Consider the following 19,412-nt stretch of genomic DNA (forward strand, 5'->3'; position numbering starts at 1 on the left):
CCTCCCACAGCTGAGGCTCTTGCATGGTTCCCAGAGCTCAGCTTGCTCTGTCCCCTCACCTCGCTTCCTAGGAGACCAGCTCAGCAGAAATTCATTTTGTCTTGAGTCCAGCCAGGTCTTTTTCCTATTTCAGTCTTGTTCAAACTGCCCAGAAGCACCAGACAGCTGGATTGCCCGGAACACCAAAGGAAGCACCTGGAGCACCACAGGAAAGCCCTCATCCACTATCATCCCCTTCCTTCTGCTGACATCAGCACCTTGCTACACAGACCAGAGACCAAACCAGTGTGTGGTTCCTATGGGAGAGCAGTACCTAACCAATGCTTTTACACAGTGGAGAGCCCACCAGTCCCTTGGAAAGGCCCAGTGCCACCTGGCCCAGCCTTGCTGTCTGCCCTATCGGTTCAGCCAGGGACAGTCGTGTCTTTGGGAAGGGGCTGTCACCCTTCAGAGCACGTGGGCTGGCAGGGCTCTGCTGCATAGTGCTTTTCTCTTGGGGTCTGTAGCTGGTGGAGAGGGTTAAGGCATGAATTCTTCCTTGATCGTCAGCGGAGATGAGGAGACGAGGTTGGGGGCATTGCTGCTGCAGAGGCCTCCAATGGGTCCCAGGGTGCTGACAGCTGGTGGGGTTGGTGTGGTGGTGCTGGTGGGCTGGCTCTGCTGCTGCAGCTTCTTCTTGTTCACCTTCCTCTCCTTCGCCCTCCGGTTCTGAAACCAGATTTTCACCTGCAGAAAGGAAAGATGGCAGTGAGGAGACGAGGATGGACTCAGGCAAGGACGACAACCTCCAGTCCCCATGGGGCAGGGAGGGCATCCCAAAGCTTGGAAAGGAAGGGATGTCTGTGGAGCAAGGTGAGGCTTCCTCTGACTGCTCGGGCTACAGCCCTGGCCCTTGCCCACCCCATGTGCACCAGGCTGGGTGTGTGGGGTGCTGAGCACTGACCTGGCGCTCGGTGAGCCCCAGCGCCGCGGCCAGCTCGGCCTTGCGGCGGATGGTGATGTAGCGGCTGTAGTGGAACTCCTTCTCCAGCTCCAGGCGCTGGTGGTCCGTGTACACCACCCGGTACTTGTCTTTTGTCCTGGTCTTGCCTGGCAGAGAGAGCAGAGCAGGGGGTGAGCCAGCAGGGGAAGAAGGGGAGCAGTGGAATGGAAGGAGCATCCCCGAGGGCATGGAGGAGACACACAACCTATAGAGAGCTCATGGCAATGCCCTGGGGACAAGTGGGAGAGTCAGTGTTAAAGCCAGTCAGTTACTGGCTTTAACATCCTTCCTGTTTTGCACCAGAGTGTTTCTTCTTGTTGGGAAGTACCTGGGCTTTGGTGGAATTGCTTGGAGGAAAGAGCAGGAGGGGTTCAGAGGTACTCCAGAAGATGGACCATAAATCCCGTGTCATGATGCATGGTCTCTGAGAGGAGCAGAGCTGCAGGTCCTATGCTGGGCTGAGGACAGGCTGCCTGGCAGGGCTAAGGAAAGCCCAGCTCCTTTTCTAGGAAGGACCAAACCAAGGTGCCACCACTTGAACATGCATGATCAAAAGAGGGGAAGGACAGAAAACCCTGCAAGAACCACATTTCTCTGCCACCCTGAGAGTCACTCTCCTTCTCCCTGTACTGAGCTAAGACAGAGGGCAGTGCTTTAGGTACAGTCTTTCAAGATGCACTGGTGAGAGCCCACATGATGCCTAAGCACTCCTGAGGACTGGCTCCACGTACCAGGGATGTTGGGCCGAAGCCAGCCTGAATCTCTCCTTGGTCCCCCAGCTACGGACAGAGCTTGGGGCCATCAGGATCCACATGTCTGTGCACACAGATGCACATCCCACAGGTCTGCAAACAGCACCTGCAGCTTTCTAGCACAAAAATACAGTCAAAGGTAGCCCAGCTGTCTCCTCCTAAGTTCCTTTGTGATTCCACAGGCACGCAGGGTGAGCTGTGGAACTCTGCCTGGGCTGTGGGGGCAGGTGGCACTCTGAGGGAGGACACCCAGGCCTGGCAGTTTGCTGACAAATTCCTGGTGTTTTCCTCTGCAGAAGAGCCCACAGGCAGGGAATAAACACAGCTGTGGATATTTGCTTCTCCACCCAAAATGACAAAATCCTGTTCCAGGGAACCAAGAGAGATGATGCCTAGACATTTGTTTGCCTGGCAGATGTGTTTGCCCATCTTCTTCTGAATTTCTGATGCTGAGAGCAGTGCTGCTGTGGGAAGGAGTGGGAGCAAACTCAGAACAGCTCCATGGATTTCCCTGGGGCTGCCCTGGGTGTATCAACATGGACAAGATACTGCACACCACTGCTGCAGATGTGCAGAAAGGGATTTCTAGCCCAGCAACCTACATAACCTTGCTTGCAGCCTGGTTCTGCCAGGAAATGGGATCTTTGTGCCTGCCATCCTGCTCATCTGTTCTCCCTAATGAGTCCTTTGCACATCCACCCATTTAGGCCAAATCAGTTGGACACTGGGCAGTCCCAGCAGTACAATTATATTCTGACACCATCTGAGTGGAAGCAGGAGTTTAGGTAGTGCAAAGGAAAACTGGCCTCTAGACACCCTAATGAGACATCAGAGAACATCTACAGAGCAAATTCCAACCTCCAGGCTGCATATCCGTTTCTCAGCCAGCTCAGTTTTATTTTTGACAGAGATTCTCTCCTGCTGTCCCACTGCAAGGAGATGGAGACATTCCTAAGCCACTTCTTATGCTGAAACCTGAATGTGAAAGAGTTCAAGGCAGGATGACCCATGGCCACAGAATACTGCAGGTGGGAGAGGGGCTCCCTTGCAGCATCCCATGGGATGGAAGAAAGCAGCTGGATTTCTACTGAATAAGCAAGAGCCACAAGAATCCAGCTCATGGCATTGACCACTGAGCAAACCAAGAGTGGAAGCATGAGTGGGAGCCAGCAGGGATGGGCATGGAAGGCATCTCAGCCTGCTGGGACTGAATGCTGGCCCTCCCAGGCACACAAGCAGCAGTCACTGAGTTCAATTTAGCCCCAAATTTCCTTGTGTGCTACTGTCTGTGTCCTCCTGCCTTTACTCCTAGTGCTGCTGGCACAGGCTCAGCACAGTGTGAGGGGGTGATGGCTGAGGGTCCCAGCACAGTCCCCAGGAAGCACTGAAGTTCTCCAGTGATCCATGGAAGAGGGAAGGAGCCCAGCAAGGCTGCAACATGACCAGGAACAGAATCAGATTTCCAGCACCAGGGCAGGACTTCAGCCACTAACTCGTATTTGAGGGATGTGATGAATTCAGTGAATGTTTCAGAGTGGGGAGCTCAGTTCATCCCAGGGCTGATCAGAAAGCAAACACCTAATCCCTCCTCACCACCATCAGGTCAAACCTGTGCATACCACACAGGGTGACTCTGTGGGTTTAAAAAGGCTAAAAAAGGTTAATTTGATTGAGCAAGGTGCTAGTGGAGTGTCTGAGAGACAGGGCTGAAATGCAGATATTCCATGTGCAAGGGGTGATGGCAGCTTTGCCAGGCTCTTGTCTCCTGCCTGGCACACATCAGCTGTGACAGCTCCAAACAAAACTGCCCCTGGGAGCCCTGCTGGGCTGGAGTGATGCTGGGGGCACCCAGCCCACGCAGGATCCCATTCTCCCCTCACCCTCCCACAGAGCCCCTGCCCATCCTGGGGGTCACTGCTCCCTCTCACCGGGTTCCCCAGCATCAAAAGAACTCCTGCAGCCCAGCCCAGGGGGGGCCTGTGCTGAATCTGCAAACACAGCAATTCCCAAGAAGTCACAGAATAAACCAGATGCTCTGGTGGAGATTTATGTGAGGTTTAGCAGCTCTGTGAGAAACTGGGCTCCCTCTGGCTGCTCCAGGCTCAGGGGCTCCTGCAAGATTTTTCTTTCTCATAGATTTATCTTTTTTTTTTTTTTTATTTGAAAGCAAAAGCCTCTCTAAAGAGATAATAACTTTAAAATGGTCTTACTCGCAATGTTTTTATTTGAATACCACTGTTTGGAAAAAAGGAACACCTGGAAAGTGAAGGAGTTGACAGATAGAGTAAAAAAATAAATTAAAGACTAAAGAAATAAGGCGGTTTGTGAATATCACATATGCCATGAATTTCAGTAGGAATTATTATTTCCTGCTGCAGCTGTAAATAGATCCATCACAGCCTGTTCTTTGTTATTCCTTCTTCATCCCTCATCCTGGATGGAGGCTGGGCTTTGCCTCAGGGCTGGCAGAGGCATCACGGGGTGAGCTGGGCACCAGGTTCAATATCAGATCAATATCATCACTTTCTGCTCAGTATCAGGTAGAAAAAACTCAAAACAGGGGGCTGACGACCAAGTCAGAGATGGAAAGTTATTCACCTCCACTAATTGCTGTTTTCGGATGTTTGCTGAATTCAGGGATGTGCTGTGGGTGATTCACAAGGAAAAGAAAAGGATTTGCAAGAAATACTATTGACAATGAATAATTCAACTACCTTGAATATGAATGCTGGGTTACACTTAACTCTCTCCTGGAGACTTTTTATGGCTCTGTGAAAAGAAAGAGGAAATTCGGGACAAGCCAATCCGGTTCCTCACGGGGAGCCCTCGTGCCTGTGGCCAAACAGAGGGATGGAGCCAAACAGAGGGATGGAACTGCTCCTGCATTTCCAGCCAAGCCTGGCAGGGCTGAAACAGGTTGCTCCATGGCTGGGATAACCTGGAGCTGGGGCTGCTGCCCCAGGAGGGAGCATGCATGGGGTGCAGAGGGGGTGCCAGTGATGTCTCTTAGCACAGTTGTTAGCCCCTTCCGACCCTGCTGTGCATTTACAGCCTCTTGTCCCTGAAAGACCAGGCAAAGGAACTGCTGGGACAGGCAAATGGAGCCATCCATGGGGTCAGTGGGAATGGTTTGGGCTTTGGGATCAAGGCAGGGCCAATGACAGCGTGGGGAGAGGGCATCGTTAGCACTGTTAATGAGTAACCCTAATAGCACTCACCTGAGCCATGATTAGATAAGGGAATAGCTTTAATGTGCTCTGCAAAGCCCAAGGGACACACTCCCCAGTGTGCACACACACCCACGGGGGATGGAGCCCTGACCCCAGCCTGCAGTCACTGCCCACAGCAGCCCTGCCCCAGGACAGGGATGCCAGGGCTCAGCATCAGGAGCCTGGCAGGGGAAGGGAAAAGCAAAGTGGATCCTGTGTCCACCATCCCAAGCTCTCTGCCCTCATAGCCATAGTGGAAGCTGCCAGGAAGGGGATATTTCACCATCCCCAGTCCTGGCCTGCCCAAAGAATGGCTTTAAATAAAAAACTGTGCCCCAAACCCTGACAGACTGAGAATATGGGCACTGTGACTGGTGCTGAGCAGCTCTAAGAACAGCTGGGAAGGGGCTGGTTCAAACCAGGGGGGGAAGAGACTGTGGGGTGGCAGTGGCACCATGTGTGGAGGTGCAGCAGAAGCTGGCATGCTGTGAGGGGATCAGCCCAGCTCCAAAGGGAGGATCCCCATCTGTGGGACACATTTCTCCCAGGCACAGCAGGAGCAGCACAGCTGCCAGCAGCCAGGAGCATAAACTGCAGCACTTTTCTAAAAGTCTCAATTTCACAGGTCAAAGCAGCTCAAAATTACCATGACCACGAACTCTGGCTCTGTGGGAAGATGCTGTGCAGCCCTCAGGGCTCTGGTCAGGGAAGCTGGGGTATGGCAGCCCCAACCCACTGGCTGGATCCTCTGAGATGAGAACCCACAGTAGCGACAGCTGGCACCCCACAGCAGAGATCTCCAAGGCCTGGGGACAGACTGGATGTCGCTTTGCAGAGGAGGTGCTGGCAGGGGCATGGAGGCATTGCTGCCAGGCTGCCTCAGCAGCTCTCATGCCTTGCTCTGTGCTGGCTCCTTGTGCTCCCAGAGCCATCCTGCCTGATCCCAGAGCCTGCCTGAGCCATCCTGCCTGATCCCATCTTCCTGGCTGTGCTCTGGCCCCAATTGGCTCCATCTGTCCAGCCTTGTCTGCACTGGGGGCCTGCTGCCACACTGTCTGATGGCATTGCAATATTATAATGCTGAGAAGCATCAGGTGTAAAAGTCCTGTCACCACGGAGCACCTGGGAAAGAACTGGTCCATACCAGAGGTAAAGTGCAGCAAACAGGACACAAGGCTGTCCCCTCCATGATAAAGTTGCTCCATTCTGAATGAGCAGCATCTACTTGCAAAGAGGATAAAATCCTGCCATCCCAGAGGAATCAGTGCTCTGTCAGTATCTGGCATTTCTACCCAGGGAAAGGATCAAGGAAAACTTCTCTCATCCCCAAAAGAGCTTAGGCAACGCAACAGCTGGAGAAACTGAGGCACACAGTCCCAGTGTCACAGCTATGAGATTCCCTGGGCAGCTGAATCCCCAGTCCTTCTGCAGCTCCATGGGGAGAAATCCCCCTCACAACCCCGCAAAACTGGGGACAGCCAGCAGGGAAATGCCCCATGACAGAGACCCCAGGCCCAGGAAAGGGCTGAGGTCGGCTCCTGAAGCTCAGGACCTTCCAGGCTGGCTGGAGCCACCCCCATCTGGCAGCCAGATGTGCTCCAGCTGCCTGCGTGCAGAGGGGCCGATGCTCCCTCTGCCGAGCAGCGCTGATGGGAGCTGTGCTGCACAGAGCTGTGCTGAGGCTGGGCACACACAGCCCAGCTCATTCCACCATCCCTGAACCCCCAAAAACGGGAACCCCAAAGCCTGCCCTGGTGGCGGCAAGGGCTGAGCCTCTGATGCCCTCCCTGTTCACCCCCTCCCCACACATTTTTTCCCCTTCCTCCCCCTCCAGCAGCCTCTCCAAAACACCCACGCTCCTCTGTGGCCTGAAGGGGGGGATAAACCCGAGCCCCTCACACTCCCTGAGTGCTGGGAACCAGCAGCTCACGGTTTTCACAAGCCTTCCCCTTGCCTTGCATACTTCAACATCCCCAGCTATTTTTCCTGTGCCGCAGGAAGCAGAACAGTGATGGATGGGCCGGCCAGCCCCGGGAAGGAGCAAAGCCATGTGGCTTGTTTCATCCCGGCCAGGGAGAAACCACCCCCTCTGTAGGACAATCCTCCCCGAGATCCCTGCCTGACATCCCTCCCCTGCCAGAATGCACTGCATTGAGACAACTGCAGGGTGTCAAAAACTGGGTGAGAGGAACCACACATCCTCTCTGTACATATTTAATGTCTCAGTGATGAGGAGGGAGGGAATGCTGCATGAATCCTCACCGAATGGACTCTGCCAAAGCTCACCCATCTCTACTCTGGGTTGGAAAAATGGGCACTTGAGACATCAGGGTTGAGGCAGGGTCCATGTTGGAGTCTGAGGGCCCCTCCAAGGAGCCCAGCAATGCTCCAACACTCAGAGTAGCTCTCTCCATGGCGGTTCACCTCACACAACCTGAACATTTCTTCCTGGTGCCAAAGGCCTCAGAGCAAACTGCAATTCTCCCATGTGCACCAGGTAGCAATAAAACCTGGTTCAGCTTGGTATGGTGAGCACTGGAAATATTTCACTTGCCAAACAGCTTTCTGCTCTCCTGCTCACTGAGGATCAAGCTCTGTGCTCCCAATAAAGCTTTGCTCTAAGTGTGAGTGTGTGGGAATGCATGCCCGGGGGTTGTAGCAGAGCTCGAGGCAGAGCTTGGTGCATGGCACAGTCAGGCAGGGCAGCCCTGCTGCCAGGAAAAGGCAGAAACACCGGGTCAGAGAGCTGGATTTGGAGAGTGCAAACCAGTGCATAGGAGCACAGGCTGGCCCTGGCTGGGCTTTGCACAGCCAGCATGGTGGGACAGGGAGAGAGCTGCACCCACATCCACACCCACTGGTGAGGACACCCCTCCTGCAAGCCCCATCCTCCTCCCAGGATGTGCAAACCCCAAGGAGATGAAGAGCAATGCCTGGTGTTTGCAGTGAGCTGGTGATTCCCCATCACACCCCCGTGTTCCTGGACATGGACAGCACAACCAGAAACCCTTCATCCCCAGGGGCAGCAGCATGAAGCTGGGTGTTGGGGCAAGTCTTTCCCAGCCCTGCAGTGACTGGATCCTTTCTTTTGGCAACTGGCAAATTCCTTCAGTTGTTGCCATGTTTTATGAGGCCGAGCTGAGTGCCAGGCTGGCTCCTGAGCTGGGTCAAAGAGCAGAGCAGCTCTGGGTGGCACACGGGCTGCTGGCACACGTGGGCTGGGCACAGCCCCATCCACAACTTCACCTCACCTCACTCCAGCCTGATCCAGCTCATCCCAGCCTCCCTCCTGGCTGCATGTGGCTCATCTGCAGCAGGAAGAGCAGGACAGCAAGGCACTGGGGGTCCCATATGGACACCAGGGTTCCTCTCCCCCTTTGCAGCCCCACAGGGTTTGGCCCATCCTTGCCATGGGGCAGGGAGGGGGAAGGATGCAGCCCCTTATCCAAGGGATCACAAAGCTAACAGGACTGGAGAGGGTGTCCTTGAAAGGTCCCCTATAGGAAACATCTGTCATTGGCCAGAGGTTTAAAGTGTCCCTCTGCTAATCCCGGGGTATTAGCCAGCCAAGCCCATCACGTAGGTACTGCCAGTGCTCCAGGGAAGCCCTTTTTTGTTCAAGGAAAGTCAATTCTAGGAAAGTTTGAGATGCCTGTACCTTGGCCAGCAGGCTAAGCAGTCAACAAACCCTAGCTGGGGCCAGGAGCAGGTTGTGGGTTAATAATTCAAAGGGAGAAGACTGATGGGGCCTGACACACACCCCGAGTGTGTGTGAACTGCCATGGAGAGAGCTACTCTGGGTGTTGGAGCATTGCTGGGCTCCTTGGAGGGGCCCTCAGACCCCAAGATGGGCCCTGCCTCAACCCTGATGTCTCAAGTGCCCATTTTTCCAGCCCAGAGCAGAGATGGGTGAGCTTTGGCAGAGTCCATTCGGCGAGGATTTATGCAGCATTTCCTCCCTCCTCATCACTGAGACACTAAATATGTACAGAGAGGATGTGTGGCTCCTCTCACCCAGTAAAGGAGAGGGTCTCACAGGGAATGAGCATGGCCTAAAGAGAGGCTCCCCATGCAGGGACTGACCAGGGAAGTGCACTGTCCTCCAGCCAGCACCATCATCCCACAACATGCCAAGCACAGCATGAACCCCAGCAGCCCAGGGGAAACGTTTCTGTCTCATTATTGGGAGTTGAACTCTTTCCCCCAGTGTTCCCCCAGTTTCCCACTAGGAAAATAAACAGAGTTGGAAAACTGATCTAGAAATAATAAAACTGAGATGGAAAACTGCACACCCAGCAAATCACCACATGCTCAAAGCATCGCTGCTTGCTCTCCATCACCCCAAAACCTGTGTGGGCACCATGGGCATTGGTACCACACAAAGCCCTGAGCACATTTGCCTCTGCAAGGGATTCTCCAATTGCACTTTCACTTGCAATATTTAGCACTGCAGCCCCTGCTCAATTAGTGACCTAAAAGCCAGACCCGAGGCAGTATCTGGGGATTTGCATGACTAACAAGCAGAGGGTGAATTTCAAAGTTCAGCCAGCTCCACTTCCAGCCACCTTCCTGAGCTTTTTATAAACCCTGGGTGCAATTCACAGGGAAGTTTGCAAATAATTGTGAATAAGGAGGAAGCACGCTGTTCTGACATGCTGCTAGTGAAGATTTTATGAGCAGAAAAGGAGGTGACATTGGAGAGAGAAATGAGGCCTGGGGACATCTCCCAGCTCAGTTCCCTGTAACTCCCAATTCCTGGTGACTGGAGTTTAATCCCTTCTGCTGCTGCTGGGTTATCTCAGCTCAGCTGCAGCATGAATGTAGCAACAGGTACAGAAAATCACCCCCCTGTAAAGCCTGACTCTGCAGTGAGTCACTGGGAGATTTCTCATTGATTTTTCTCAAGCTGTGGATCATATTTGCAGAAGTGCCTGACACACTCATATTCCTGCACAACATTTTATTTTGCTACCACGCAGCTCTTCCCCAAAAGCTTTCAAACTGTGGCCAGAAGCTGTTCATAGGAGCCAAGACAGAAAGGGAACATTAATTTACAACCCTCTGAAGTATTATGATTTATAGCATTCACAATGAAACTGTTGATATTTATAGCAAAAAAACCTCCATGTATTCATTTCCTATTCCCACTGCGGTGAGATGAGTTTATCAATCCATACTGATCAAAGTCCAGTTCATTGATTTCAATAAAATGATTCATCTAAGAACTTCACCCTTATCTATGTCAAACCCATCTCTGCCCTACTCTCTTTCAAGCTTAATGAAGACTTTTATTTGAAGGGCAGCACTGGAAAGCACCAACTGCATCCCACCATCTCCCAGCTCATGATCCCACCACCACCAAACCCTGCAGCAGCATTGGGCTTGGACCCAGCAGAGGTGCAAGGACAGGTCCTCAGTCTGTGGGTGACTTAGAAAAGGAGCTTAGAAAAGGGCATCCAATGCAAAGGAAAGCACCCCAAGAAAGATCCTTTCACCCCTGTATTTCTGTGGTGGGGCTGGGGCAGCTCCTCTGTGTGTGAGAGGAACAAGGCTGGCTTATTTGTTCCTTTGTATGTATTTGATCTAAGAGATACAAACTAAGCAACTAATGATATTTTTCCAGAATTCAATCAGCTCAATTGTTGTCTAACTCAATCAGAGGCACTTTCAAGCTCCTGCTTTATCTTGGCCCCACTGCTGGGTGTAAACCCATGGCCTTGATCCAGAGGAGAGGTGTGCTGATGGCTTTCCTTCCCCATTCATTTTCCCTCCCACCTCTCTTCTCAGAAACCAAGATGTTCAGACCTACAAAACCTGCAGAAGTGACAATGTTCCTGCTGCAGGGGAGGGCTGCACATCACATTTCCCTTTCCACCCTGGGCAGAGGGAAGCCCTCAGCCCTGGCATGCCTGTGGGTCTCCATCCCCGCATCTGGGGGAAGCATTTTTCCTAAATAGTTACATTCAGTGCTTAAAATGGGACAGGAAATACCAGCCTGCCTCTCCCTCCTCTTTCCAGACTGGGGCTGGGTTTTTTTCCATTTATCTGGATGTTCTGCCTGCTCCACTGCACACCGGTCCCCATCCCTGCCACACAGATTCTGGGAATATGAGTGGGTATTTTCCACGCTGTAAGACCCCAGGCACCTCTGTAGAAGGCCCTTAGATGGTCCTTGGCCTCTGAGAATAATGCAGAGCCAAAAACAAGCCAAAAACTGGAGGCACTTTGCAAACAGGGAGCCCAGGCCCTGATTCCAGGGATCTGGGGCAGCAGTAACTCAAAGCAAACTTGCCCTTGTGAGAGATGCCCACAACCACTCCTGCAACGAGCTGGCCCCAGCAGTGCTCTGAGGAGCTCATGGCCAGCACAGCAGAGGGAGAGGGGTGGCAGGTTCAGGCAAGCCCCATGGGTCCTGCTGGGAAGGGTCCAGGCTGGGAAGATGAAAGGGTGAGGGTGGGTCAGGATAAAGGGCCCGCACCTCACCTCACTGCCAAAGGAGCCGGCCACCATCTCCATGACAAAGAGAAGTCCTTGTCAATTTGGGCTGGCCCCAAGGGGGACCTGCCCACTGCCTTTGAAGTGGGCAGCAGGGCAGGGAGGGGGCTGGGGTCACCCAGACGCTTCCCCCCAGGTCAGGAGTTCAGCGGGGACAGGACCCTGGGGACAGCATGACCACTCTGTGCCCAGCCAGAGGTAATCACAGGAACCTTTCCTGCAGGGCTGGGCACCCTCTGCCCCGTGCACCTGCAGCAGCCACAGCCACCCTCCATGTGGCACTGTCCCCAGAACACACACAGTGCCCCGGAACACACACCATGCACCACACCGTCCTCACAGCACCCTGCACACACACACTGAGTAGTGTCACCTCCCTCAGACACACCTGGGGGCACTGCCTGTACACACACACTGCTCATGGTGCCCTGCACACTCACACAGAGCCGGCAGCACTACACTGAATCCACCTCTCACACACAGAGCATGGACATACACACAGCTCCTTCCCTGCACACACTCAGAGCTTTGAGCACCTTGCACACCCACCACACACAGCCTCTCACACGGCCAGCTTACACTCCCTTGGGCACCCACCATACACAGCCTCTCACACTCCCTTGCACACCCATCACACACAGCCAGCTCACACTTCCATGTACAGCCACAGCCCCCCGCTCTCACCCTTTCACTTTTGAGACCCCCCCAATCCAACACCACCCAGGGTTCTGGGAGTCTCTGGCTCTGCCCATCCTACCCGGCAGCCGCAGGCAATGGCACCAGTTGGCGAAAATTACTTTCCAGCCATGAAAACCCAGCTGCAGTGTGGAAGGACAGCACCCTCCCTGTCCATCCTCAGCCCCTGCCGCCTCAGAGCTCCCTGCTCCTTGCGGACTGTGTGTAGTGCCAAGGGCAGGCCAAGCTCGCTGTCCCTCTGGCAGTCCCCACAGAGCAGGATCCAGCCCCGCAGGACCCAGAGGGATGCCCTGCCCTGGGCACGGTGCCGGGCCAGGCTTTCCTTACCGTTGTTGCTGGTGCTGGGAATGCTGCGCCTCATCCACTCGTACGGGGTGCGTCTCTGGCCATTGGGGGACAGCTGCGGCACCGAGCTGCTGATGGGTGGGGGCAGGAGTCCAGAGCCCGGAGGCTGAATGGGATTAAAATCTGGGGGGCTGAATCCGAACTGGCCGGGGCTGGCGGTGGAAGGGGCCGCGGCGGTGCCGTAGGAATGCCAGTCCTCCTTGGCAGGGGTGTAGGGCGAGGCCCAGGCCGCCGCGGGCTGCCCGTGGTGCAGCTCGCTGTTAATGCCCGGCACATGGTGGTAGCTGGCGAAGTCCGAGTACTGCGGCGGGCCCGGCACGTAGTTCTGGGGGTTGAGGTTGAGGCCGGGGTGCCGGACGGGGCTGGGATACATGTTGGTGTCCTTATCCACAAGATATCCCACGTACATCTTCGCGGGCCGGCCCCGCGCTCATGCTGCGCCGCCGAGCCGCTGTGCGGCCGCCCGGGTTCGGCGGGAGGCGGCCGCCCCTCCTTCAGCAGCGCTCACCTGGGCGCCTTGGGGAGCTGTCCTGGGGCCAGGCACCTCCCTGCCCACGGGCTTTTATTGGGCCCAACCTCTCGCAGCATTTGCATTGAAAGGCAGGTTTGCATTTCAAAGTGCAGAAACCCCAGCGGGTGAGGGGGACGAGTTCAAGCTTCCCACTCGGGCTGCAAGGAGGATGAGGTAGGGAGTGACCCCGGAGGATCCCCCAGCCCCTCTGTCACCACCCCACAACCGTGCCCATGCCACAGGACGTAGTCCTCTCTAGTAGCTAGCTTTGGGGACATTAGAGTGCCACAAGAGTCTCATAAGGAGGCCCCAAGGGACCCCACCACCATCCATACCCCAGGAACAGGATACCTTGGGATTAAAAGCTGGCTGCACGAGGGGACAAGCTGGCTCGTGTCACCTGCCCTGTCCCTACATTGGAGGACACCAAGTTCTTGCTCTGAATGACAATTTCCTGTGCCCAGCAGCAGCATCTCTCTCTTTGGAAAAGAGGGGCTGGTGGAGGGTCTGGGTCTGCATTTCCTTCACCTCAGGGCAAGCCACCCCTCCAATCCTGAGAGCAAAGCTCAGCCCAGCCTCAGGGAGCAGGACAGATGGGCAGACTCTGTGTGCAGGGAGAATGGACACCATGAACACTGCTGGGAGTACCTGGGCTGACACATCTCCGAGGAGCTCACAGCCCTGCAGAGCTCCTCTTTGCAGCAAGAGGAGCTGCCCACCTGCTTTCTCTCCTAAGAAAGCAAAACCATACCCATATGTTGGTGATAGGGAAAATCAAGCAGAAAGGAGACACCTGTGAAGCTCTGTCTGCCTGCAAGGTGGGAGGTGCCAGCCACAAACACCCAAGCAGAGATCACCCACTCGTCACCTGTCAGGCCAGACCCACCTGCACCCCAGAGACCCTTGGGTGACACACTGGCCAGAAACCCTCACCACAGGAACCTCGGCAGCCAGGACCCTCGGCCCCACTGCTGTCCCCCTCCCTGCCAGTGTCACACTCCAGCTGCACTGGCCACCACTGCAGCCACAGCTGTCATTTGCAAGCTGGTTTTTTTTCTTCAGTCAGAAGCAGAGTCTACAGAGGTTTCAAGAGTGTTTTGCCTCTTCCTCTCTGTGTCAGTACCAAGAACCTTATCCCATTGGTCTAGCCCCAGTTCTACCTGAAACTGGGTGCACATATTCCCCTGTGCTTCATCCGCTTCCTGCAAGGGTGGGCGCCAGGATGAGACGGAGGGGATAAAGGTAGAGGAGGTGAGGGGTCTGGTTTATGAGGACAGAAAGAGTAAACCCCCAGCAATGGCAAATCACCCCCAGAGCTGGCATCACTTGGGTTCTGCCTCCCCAAACCTGGATGGCTGGAGGCACCAGGAGAGGTGAGCACTTTGCAGCATCCCAGGGTCCCCAACCCCTTGCTCAGCCTTGTCCCAGGTCCCTCCCTTGTGACAAAGGTGGCTGTCATGACCGTCCCACCCAGTGATGATCTCAGCTCAGCACTCAGCTCACATTGCTTGATGTGCCATATAACCCCATCTATCCCGGATTTTCCCCAAGATCTCAGGACAGCCGTGGCTCTGTGCAAACTAGAGAGTCAAGGCCACCCTACCCCTCCTCTTCCTCCCATCAGCAAAGATGCTCAGGAAGTGGGGGAAAAAAAGAAGAAAATTCCCCCTGAGCAGATGGTGGGAAGCACAGAGGAGCACAGGTGGCTCTTGGGTCCCACCCCAAGGGTGGCTGAGTTTTGGGGACTGGGGTTCTTCCTGCCCCTGGCTGTCTCCTAAAGGCAGGGACAGGGAGCCCAGGCCCCCCTTGCCTTTTCCCAGTCTGTGGGGCCAATGCCAAAGGCTCAGGCAGCTGCTGGGCATGGGGGGCTCAGGGGTCTGGGGCAACAACCCACATCTGCATCCTCCCCAGGGGAGCAGGCTGGGCAGGGCACAGCATGGCCAGGTGCCCACTGACAGCTGGGCATGACCTCCCTCAGTGTGGGCAAAGGGGAGGACAATTAGGCCATAAAGATCCACCAACAGTAACTTCCCTCTTCTTCCTTTCTTTGACCCATTTACCACTGGTGGTGAAGTTCATGCTGGGGAGGAGCTGGATGAGGAGCCCTTCATGGGCTCCCCAAGGAGCATCTCAGCTGCTCAGCGGGGGCTGAGGGGGACCCTCAGTGCCTCGGGGTGCCACCTGCACTGGGGTCCCATGGGGGAGCAGATGAGGAACTGACAGAGCCCCTGGGGGTCCCCAGCTGGGTGGGAGCAGGTGGCAGTACCCCCTCCATCCATCCTAGAGACCCCCAGAAATGCACCCAACCTGGGGACCACCCCTAGTCCTGCAGACCGGGTGTTCCTGGTAGAAACCAGGCAGGTGAAGTGGAGAGGGAGAGCAGTCAGGGCTCCCTGGCTGCTCCCTGGGGCTCGGCGCTGCTATCCGTGATCGAGTGATGCCATCTCCTGGAAGGAGGAGGGCCGGGAGGTCCCTGGGGCCAGGCTGCACGCAGCTGTCCCAGATGGAGCAGGGACACCATCCCATCAGCTCCTGCTCCCTTGGAGGTGGCACTCAGTATGGGAAACCAAGTCCTGCCTTGTCCCCCAGCTTGCTCTGAACCCCACCATGGTTTCTGCAGGAGTGGGAGATGCCCACAGAGAGCCAAGCAGATGTCTCCCCTTGGTCCACTTTTCTCCCACAGCCTTTTCCTCCACCACCTCCCCTCCTACTGCTATTCAATACTCCAGCTCCTATTGCTCTCAAAGGCGAATCTGCGGCTTCAGACCAGCATATCTCAGACCTGCATGGCCCCACTCCCATCCCAGTCCAGCCAGGACCTTGCAGTCATTCCCTAGCTCCTGAATGCCCCAAGAGTGACCCCTCCTTTCTAGCAATGGAGACATCAGTGCAACCCTCTCACGGAGGACAACCCCTGCCTCATCTCCCTCAGCCCCACTGCAGACTCGTGTGTGGCCTTTGGTTCTCCCCAGATGCCTGAACTGCCCCTGTGCTGTCACTTGTGTCCCCATGCTGAGGAGGGTCTGCAGAGCTGGTCCCCAGGGAGAGGGACCAGGACAGACCAAATGGATGTGCCAGCACTGCTGCCACACAGCTCCCCTCTCACCATCCAGTGATCCTCTTTGGGATCTGGATCAGCTTTCTTGGCAAATGCAAATGCCACAAACTGAGTGTTCTCAAGAGGGCACTGGGGACAGGGACACTGCTGGGAGCCCGCATCACTCCCCAGCCCGTGTGGGCCCTGCTCTCAGTGGGTTGGGGGTGTGATTCCCCCTGCTCTGGTGGGGAGCATCCTGCTTTCCCTCCTTGGCTGTGTTTCGGGCACGGGGCAAGCAGAGGGTTAACGATTCCCACGTTAAGTGGCTGCAGATGTGTGGGAAAGTCTGGGGCGAGCGGAGGCACCGCTATTAGTATTCACCCAGGAGCTGCCGCTGCCTCCCGGGGCTCTGCCGAGCACATTTCATACCAAGGTTCGTGCTGGGGGTGAGGAGGAGTGCGTGGGACGGGGTCGGAATGGCCCCGAGGTGGGGAAAGGCAGCGGGATAACATCGTCCTCTGGCTGCTGCCTCCTCCAAGTGCCCCAGGAGTGTAGGGAAGGGGCCAGCCCCATAAGGACACAGCACCATCCATGTGTACAGCACAGTTACTTCCTGGCACCACTGGCACCCTGTGGTGTCCATAGCCATGGTTTCCAGTGCTGCAGGAATGTTCCCAGTGGTAGGGAATGCTGCAGGATAGTCCCCAGGATGCTCCCCATCATGTTATGGGCGTACACTCACTTTGGAAGAAGCCCAAAGTCTGCCTCCCCTTCTTCCCTGGGCACTGGTGTCACCCACCCAGTCCCAGCAGGACCACACACACAGCGTACAGGCTCCTCTGAACACCAGGGCACAGCTTTAGAGATTCTGGATGAATCCCCAGTGCAGCTCCCTGCAGGAGCTGGATGCAGCCAGGAGCATGTGCTGGCAGCTGCCACGCCAGATGTGCTGCCCAGATGTGGGGCTGTGCTCCCTGGCACCCACCACTCCTCTCTTGTGGTCTGCGGCTTGACACCACTTCAGAGCAATGCTGGAATTCCTGGGCTGACTTGGAATTGATAGAGCCTCTGAAAAACTGAAGCTGGAGCTAATCTGGCCCTCATCAAACCTTCAGAGAAGTGGGGTAGGCCAACATCTGCTGCTCCTGTACCTGCCTGTCACCAGCTGGTGCACGGTACCTGCTGCTGGCTCCAACAATGGTTTCCACCATTGTCTTGGGTACCTGGTCTCTCTCCTTTATACCAGGATTGGGATATGGGCTTTTCTCGGTGCCCAGCTCTGCCTGGGATGGGGCAGGAGTCTGGAGAGCTGCTTTGATCCACATGATGCCAGAGCAGACCCTGGAATGTCCTGTCTCAGTGGCTGGTTTCCCTACCAGAGATGCTGCACTACATGACCCCAAGCCCCCATTATCACTTAACAATACTCACTGAAGCTGGAAATCTCAGCTGAGAGGGGTCTGGCATCCCACACCACAGCTGTCCCAGCCCCAGGGGGACCACTGGGTCCTGCAGCACCACGAAGCACCAAAAATAGAGGTGAGCAGTGAAGGGCTGATGAGGCCAAAGCAGCAGAGCTGCTGCCCTCCACCCACACACTTGCACAGACGAGTTCCTCTGGCTTTGGTGCTTCCTCTGAGCTGGCCTTTCCCAGGAGCTGCCGTAACCCCAGCGTGCTGTTCCTAAACAAAGTGTGCGGCTGTGGCTGCTCCCTGGGGATGCTCAGAGTGCGCTGACGTGTGCTTGCCGGGATGCTTTGGGCTCCCCAGGGCTCTCTCAGCATCCCCAAACAATGAATCCTGCCTTTTGCAGACTGGGAGGTTTTGTTTGCCAGATTCTTCCTGGTCCCAGGCTGGAGTGGGTATTGGGGCCATCTGTCTGCAAAGGACAGAGTGGGAAATATGTCCCACTTCATGCTCAGGATGCTCTGCCCTCAAGCATGGTCTGTGTCAGCTTTTCCCGCCCCCTGTTCATCCCAGGTAGCCCATCCCCAGTGCAAGGGGCCCAGCAGGATTGCACCAGGGGGTTTCTCCCTTTCCCACTCTGCCTGGAGCAGTCACGTCCTCAGAGCAGGGACACTGCCAGGAAATAACTGTGCTGAACAATTCCCAGCAGCCCTTAGGTCCCCACACATGAATCCACCAGACACATCTTTTTGTCCCTTGGGAGAAGCCCTGGGAAGAGCCATGTGCACAGCACGTCCCCTCTGCCTCCTGCTCCCCATACAAGCTGCTCTCAGGCTCGCTGGCTCCATTTCTGCTCAGGGGGGTGACAGGGCCCCTGACACAGGGCCACCACCAGGTCTGGAGCTGGGGGAATCCATCCAAGCCAGGCCTGCATCCCTCCTGCAGCTGTCCTGCTGCAAGGCACAGAGGTGGCACTCCAGCCCCGTGCCATGAGTGGCACACAGGGATAACCTGGGTGCTGCAGCCTGGCTCTCCTCAGCCTCCACAGCTGCACAGAATGAGCACCTCCCCTCTGGTTTTCCATAGATACAAAGAAAACATGGAGATAATGTGAGATAAGCAGCAAGTCTCTTGGGCTGGCCCAGCCAGGGAATCATTCACTGTGGAATTGTGTAGGCATTTACTAGCTTGGCAGGAGGGAATGAGTCTGCCTTGCAAAAAAGGCAGAAACACAGATTTCAGCAGGATTGTCATTATGGGGAGGGCTTTTTAATTCTTAAAAAGGAAAATAAAGGAAAGATGGGCAGGTATATTTTCAGGATAGCCAGTGCAGTTTTGCACTATTTCTTGTTTGGATCAGAGAGAAACAGAGAATGGTTAAGGTCTGTAAGATCATAGATTCCAACCCACCACTGCCATCTTCACCACTAAACCATGCCCCCAATGCCACATCTTTTTTAACAGTTCCAGGGATAGTGATTCCACCACTTCCCTTTGCAGCCTGTTCCAATGCCTGACCACCCTTTAGCATCCAAAAGATGAAAATGGTGGCAAAAGCTGATGGATCAAAGGGCAGTTTTCATCCTGTCCCTTGTTACAGTGCTAAAAAAAATTGAAAAAAAAAATCCCTTCTGGACACATGATCATGTTCTGCCTACTGAAAGTTTCTCAGAAACTTGATTTGAACTTGTTAAGATGCTGGGAGGATTTATAGCTGGTTCATCACCTGGATTCCATCCCCCCAGGGCAGTAGGAGTGTAGGACATCTGAGATGATGGCACGGCTGAGGTGATTACTCCTGCCACCTCTCCAGCTCTGTGTCCAACAGCCCCAAATCCCCAGCCAAACCCACCCTCTGCTGCAGCATCAGTTGCAGAAGACCTTTTACCCCCCTTTCAAAAAACGAAGAAGAGTTGCAAGGGTGTGTTGGTGGTCCCCAAGGGGCAGTGGCCAGTCGGGGTCAGGGCCCAGGAGCTGCA

At 55.2% G+C, this 19,412-nt stretch overlaps 1 protein-coding gene across 1 annotated transcript; it reads right to left on the minus strand.

Annotated features, from left to right (window-relative positions):
• Nucleotides 1–374: 374 nt before the first annotated feature.
• Nucleotides 375–14,422, minus strand: CDX1 (caudal type homeobox 1). Its single transcript, XM_064724891.1, has 3 exons — nucleotides 12,462–14,422; nucleotides 944–1,089; nucleotides 375–726 (listed from the first exon to the last, which is right to left on the minus strand). Exons 1-3 carry the CDS (start codon nucleotides 12,886–12,888, stop codon nucleotides 520–522), a joined length of 780 nt encoding a protein of 259 aa, XP_064580961.1. The 5' UTR covers nucleotides 12,889–14,422; the 3' UTR covers nucleotides 375–519.
• Nucleotides 14,423–19,412: the final 4,990 nt, after the last annotated feature.

This window comes from Zonotrichia leucophrys, chromosome 13 (assembly GCF_028769735.1).
Source record: "Zonotrichia leucophrys gambelii isolate GWCS_2022_RI chromosome 13, RI_Zleu_2.0, whole genome shotgun sequence".
Lineage (NCBI taxonomy): Eukaryota > Metazoa > Chordata > Aves > Passeriformes > Passerellidae > Zonotrichia > Zonotrichia leucophrys.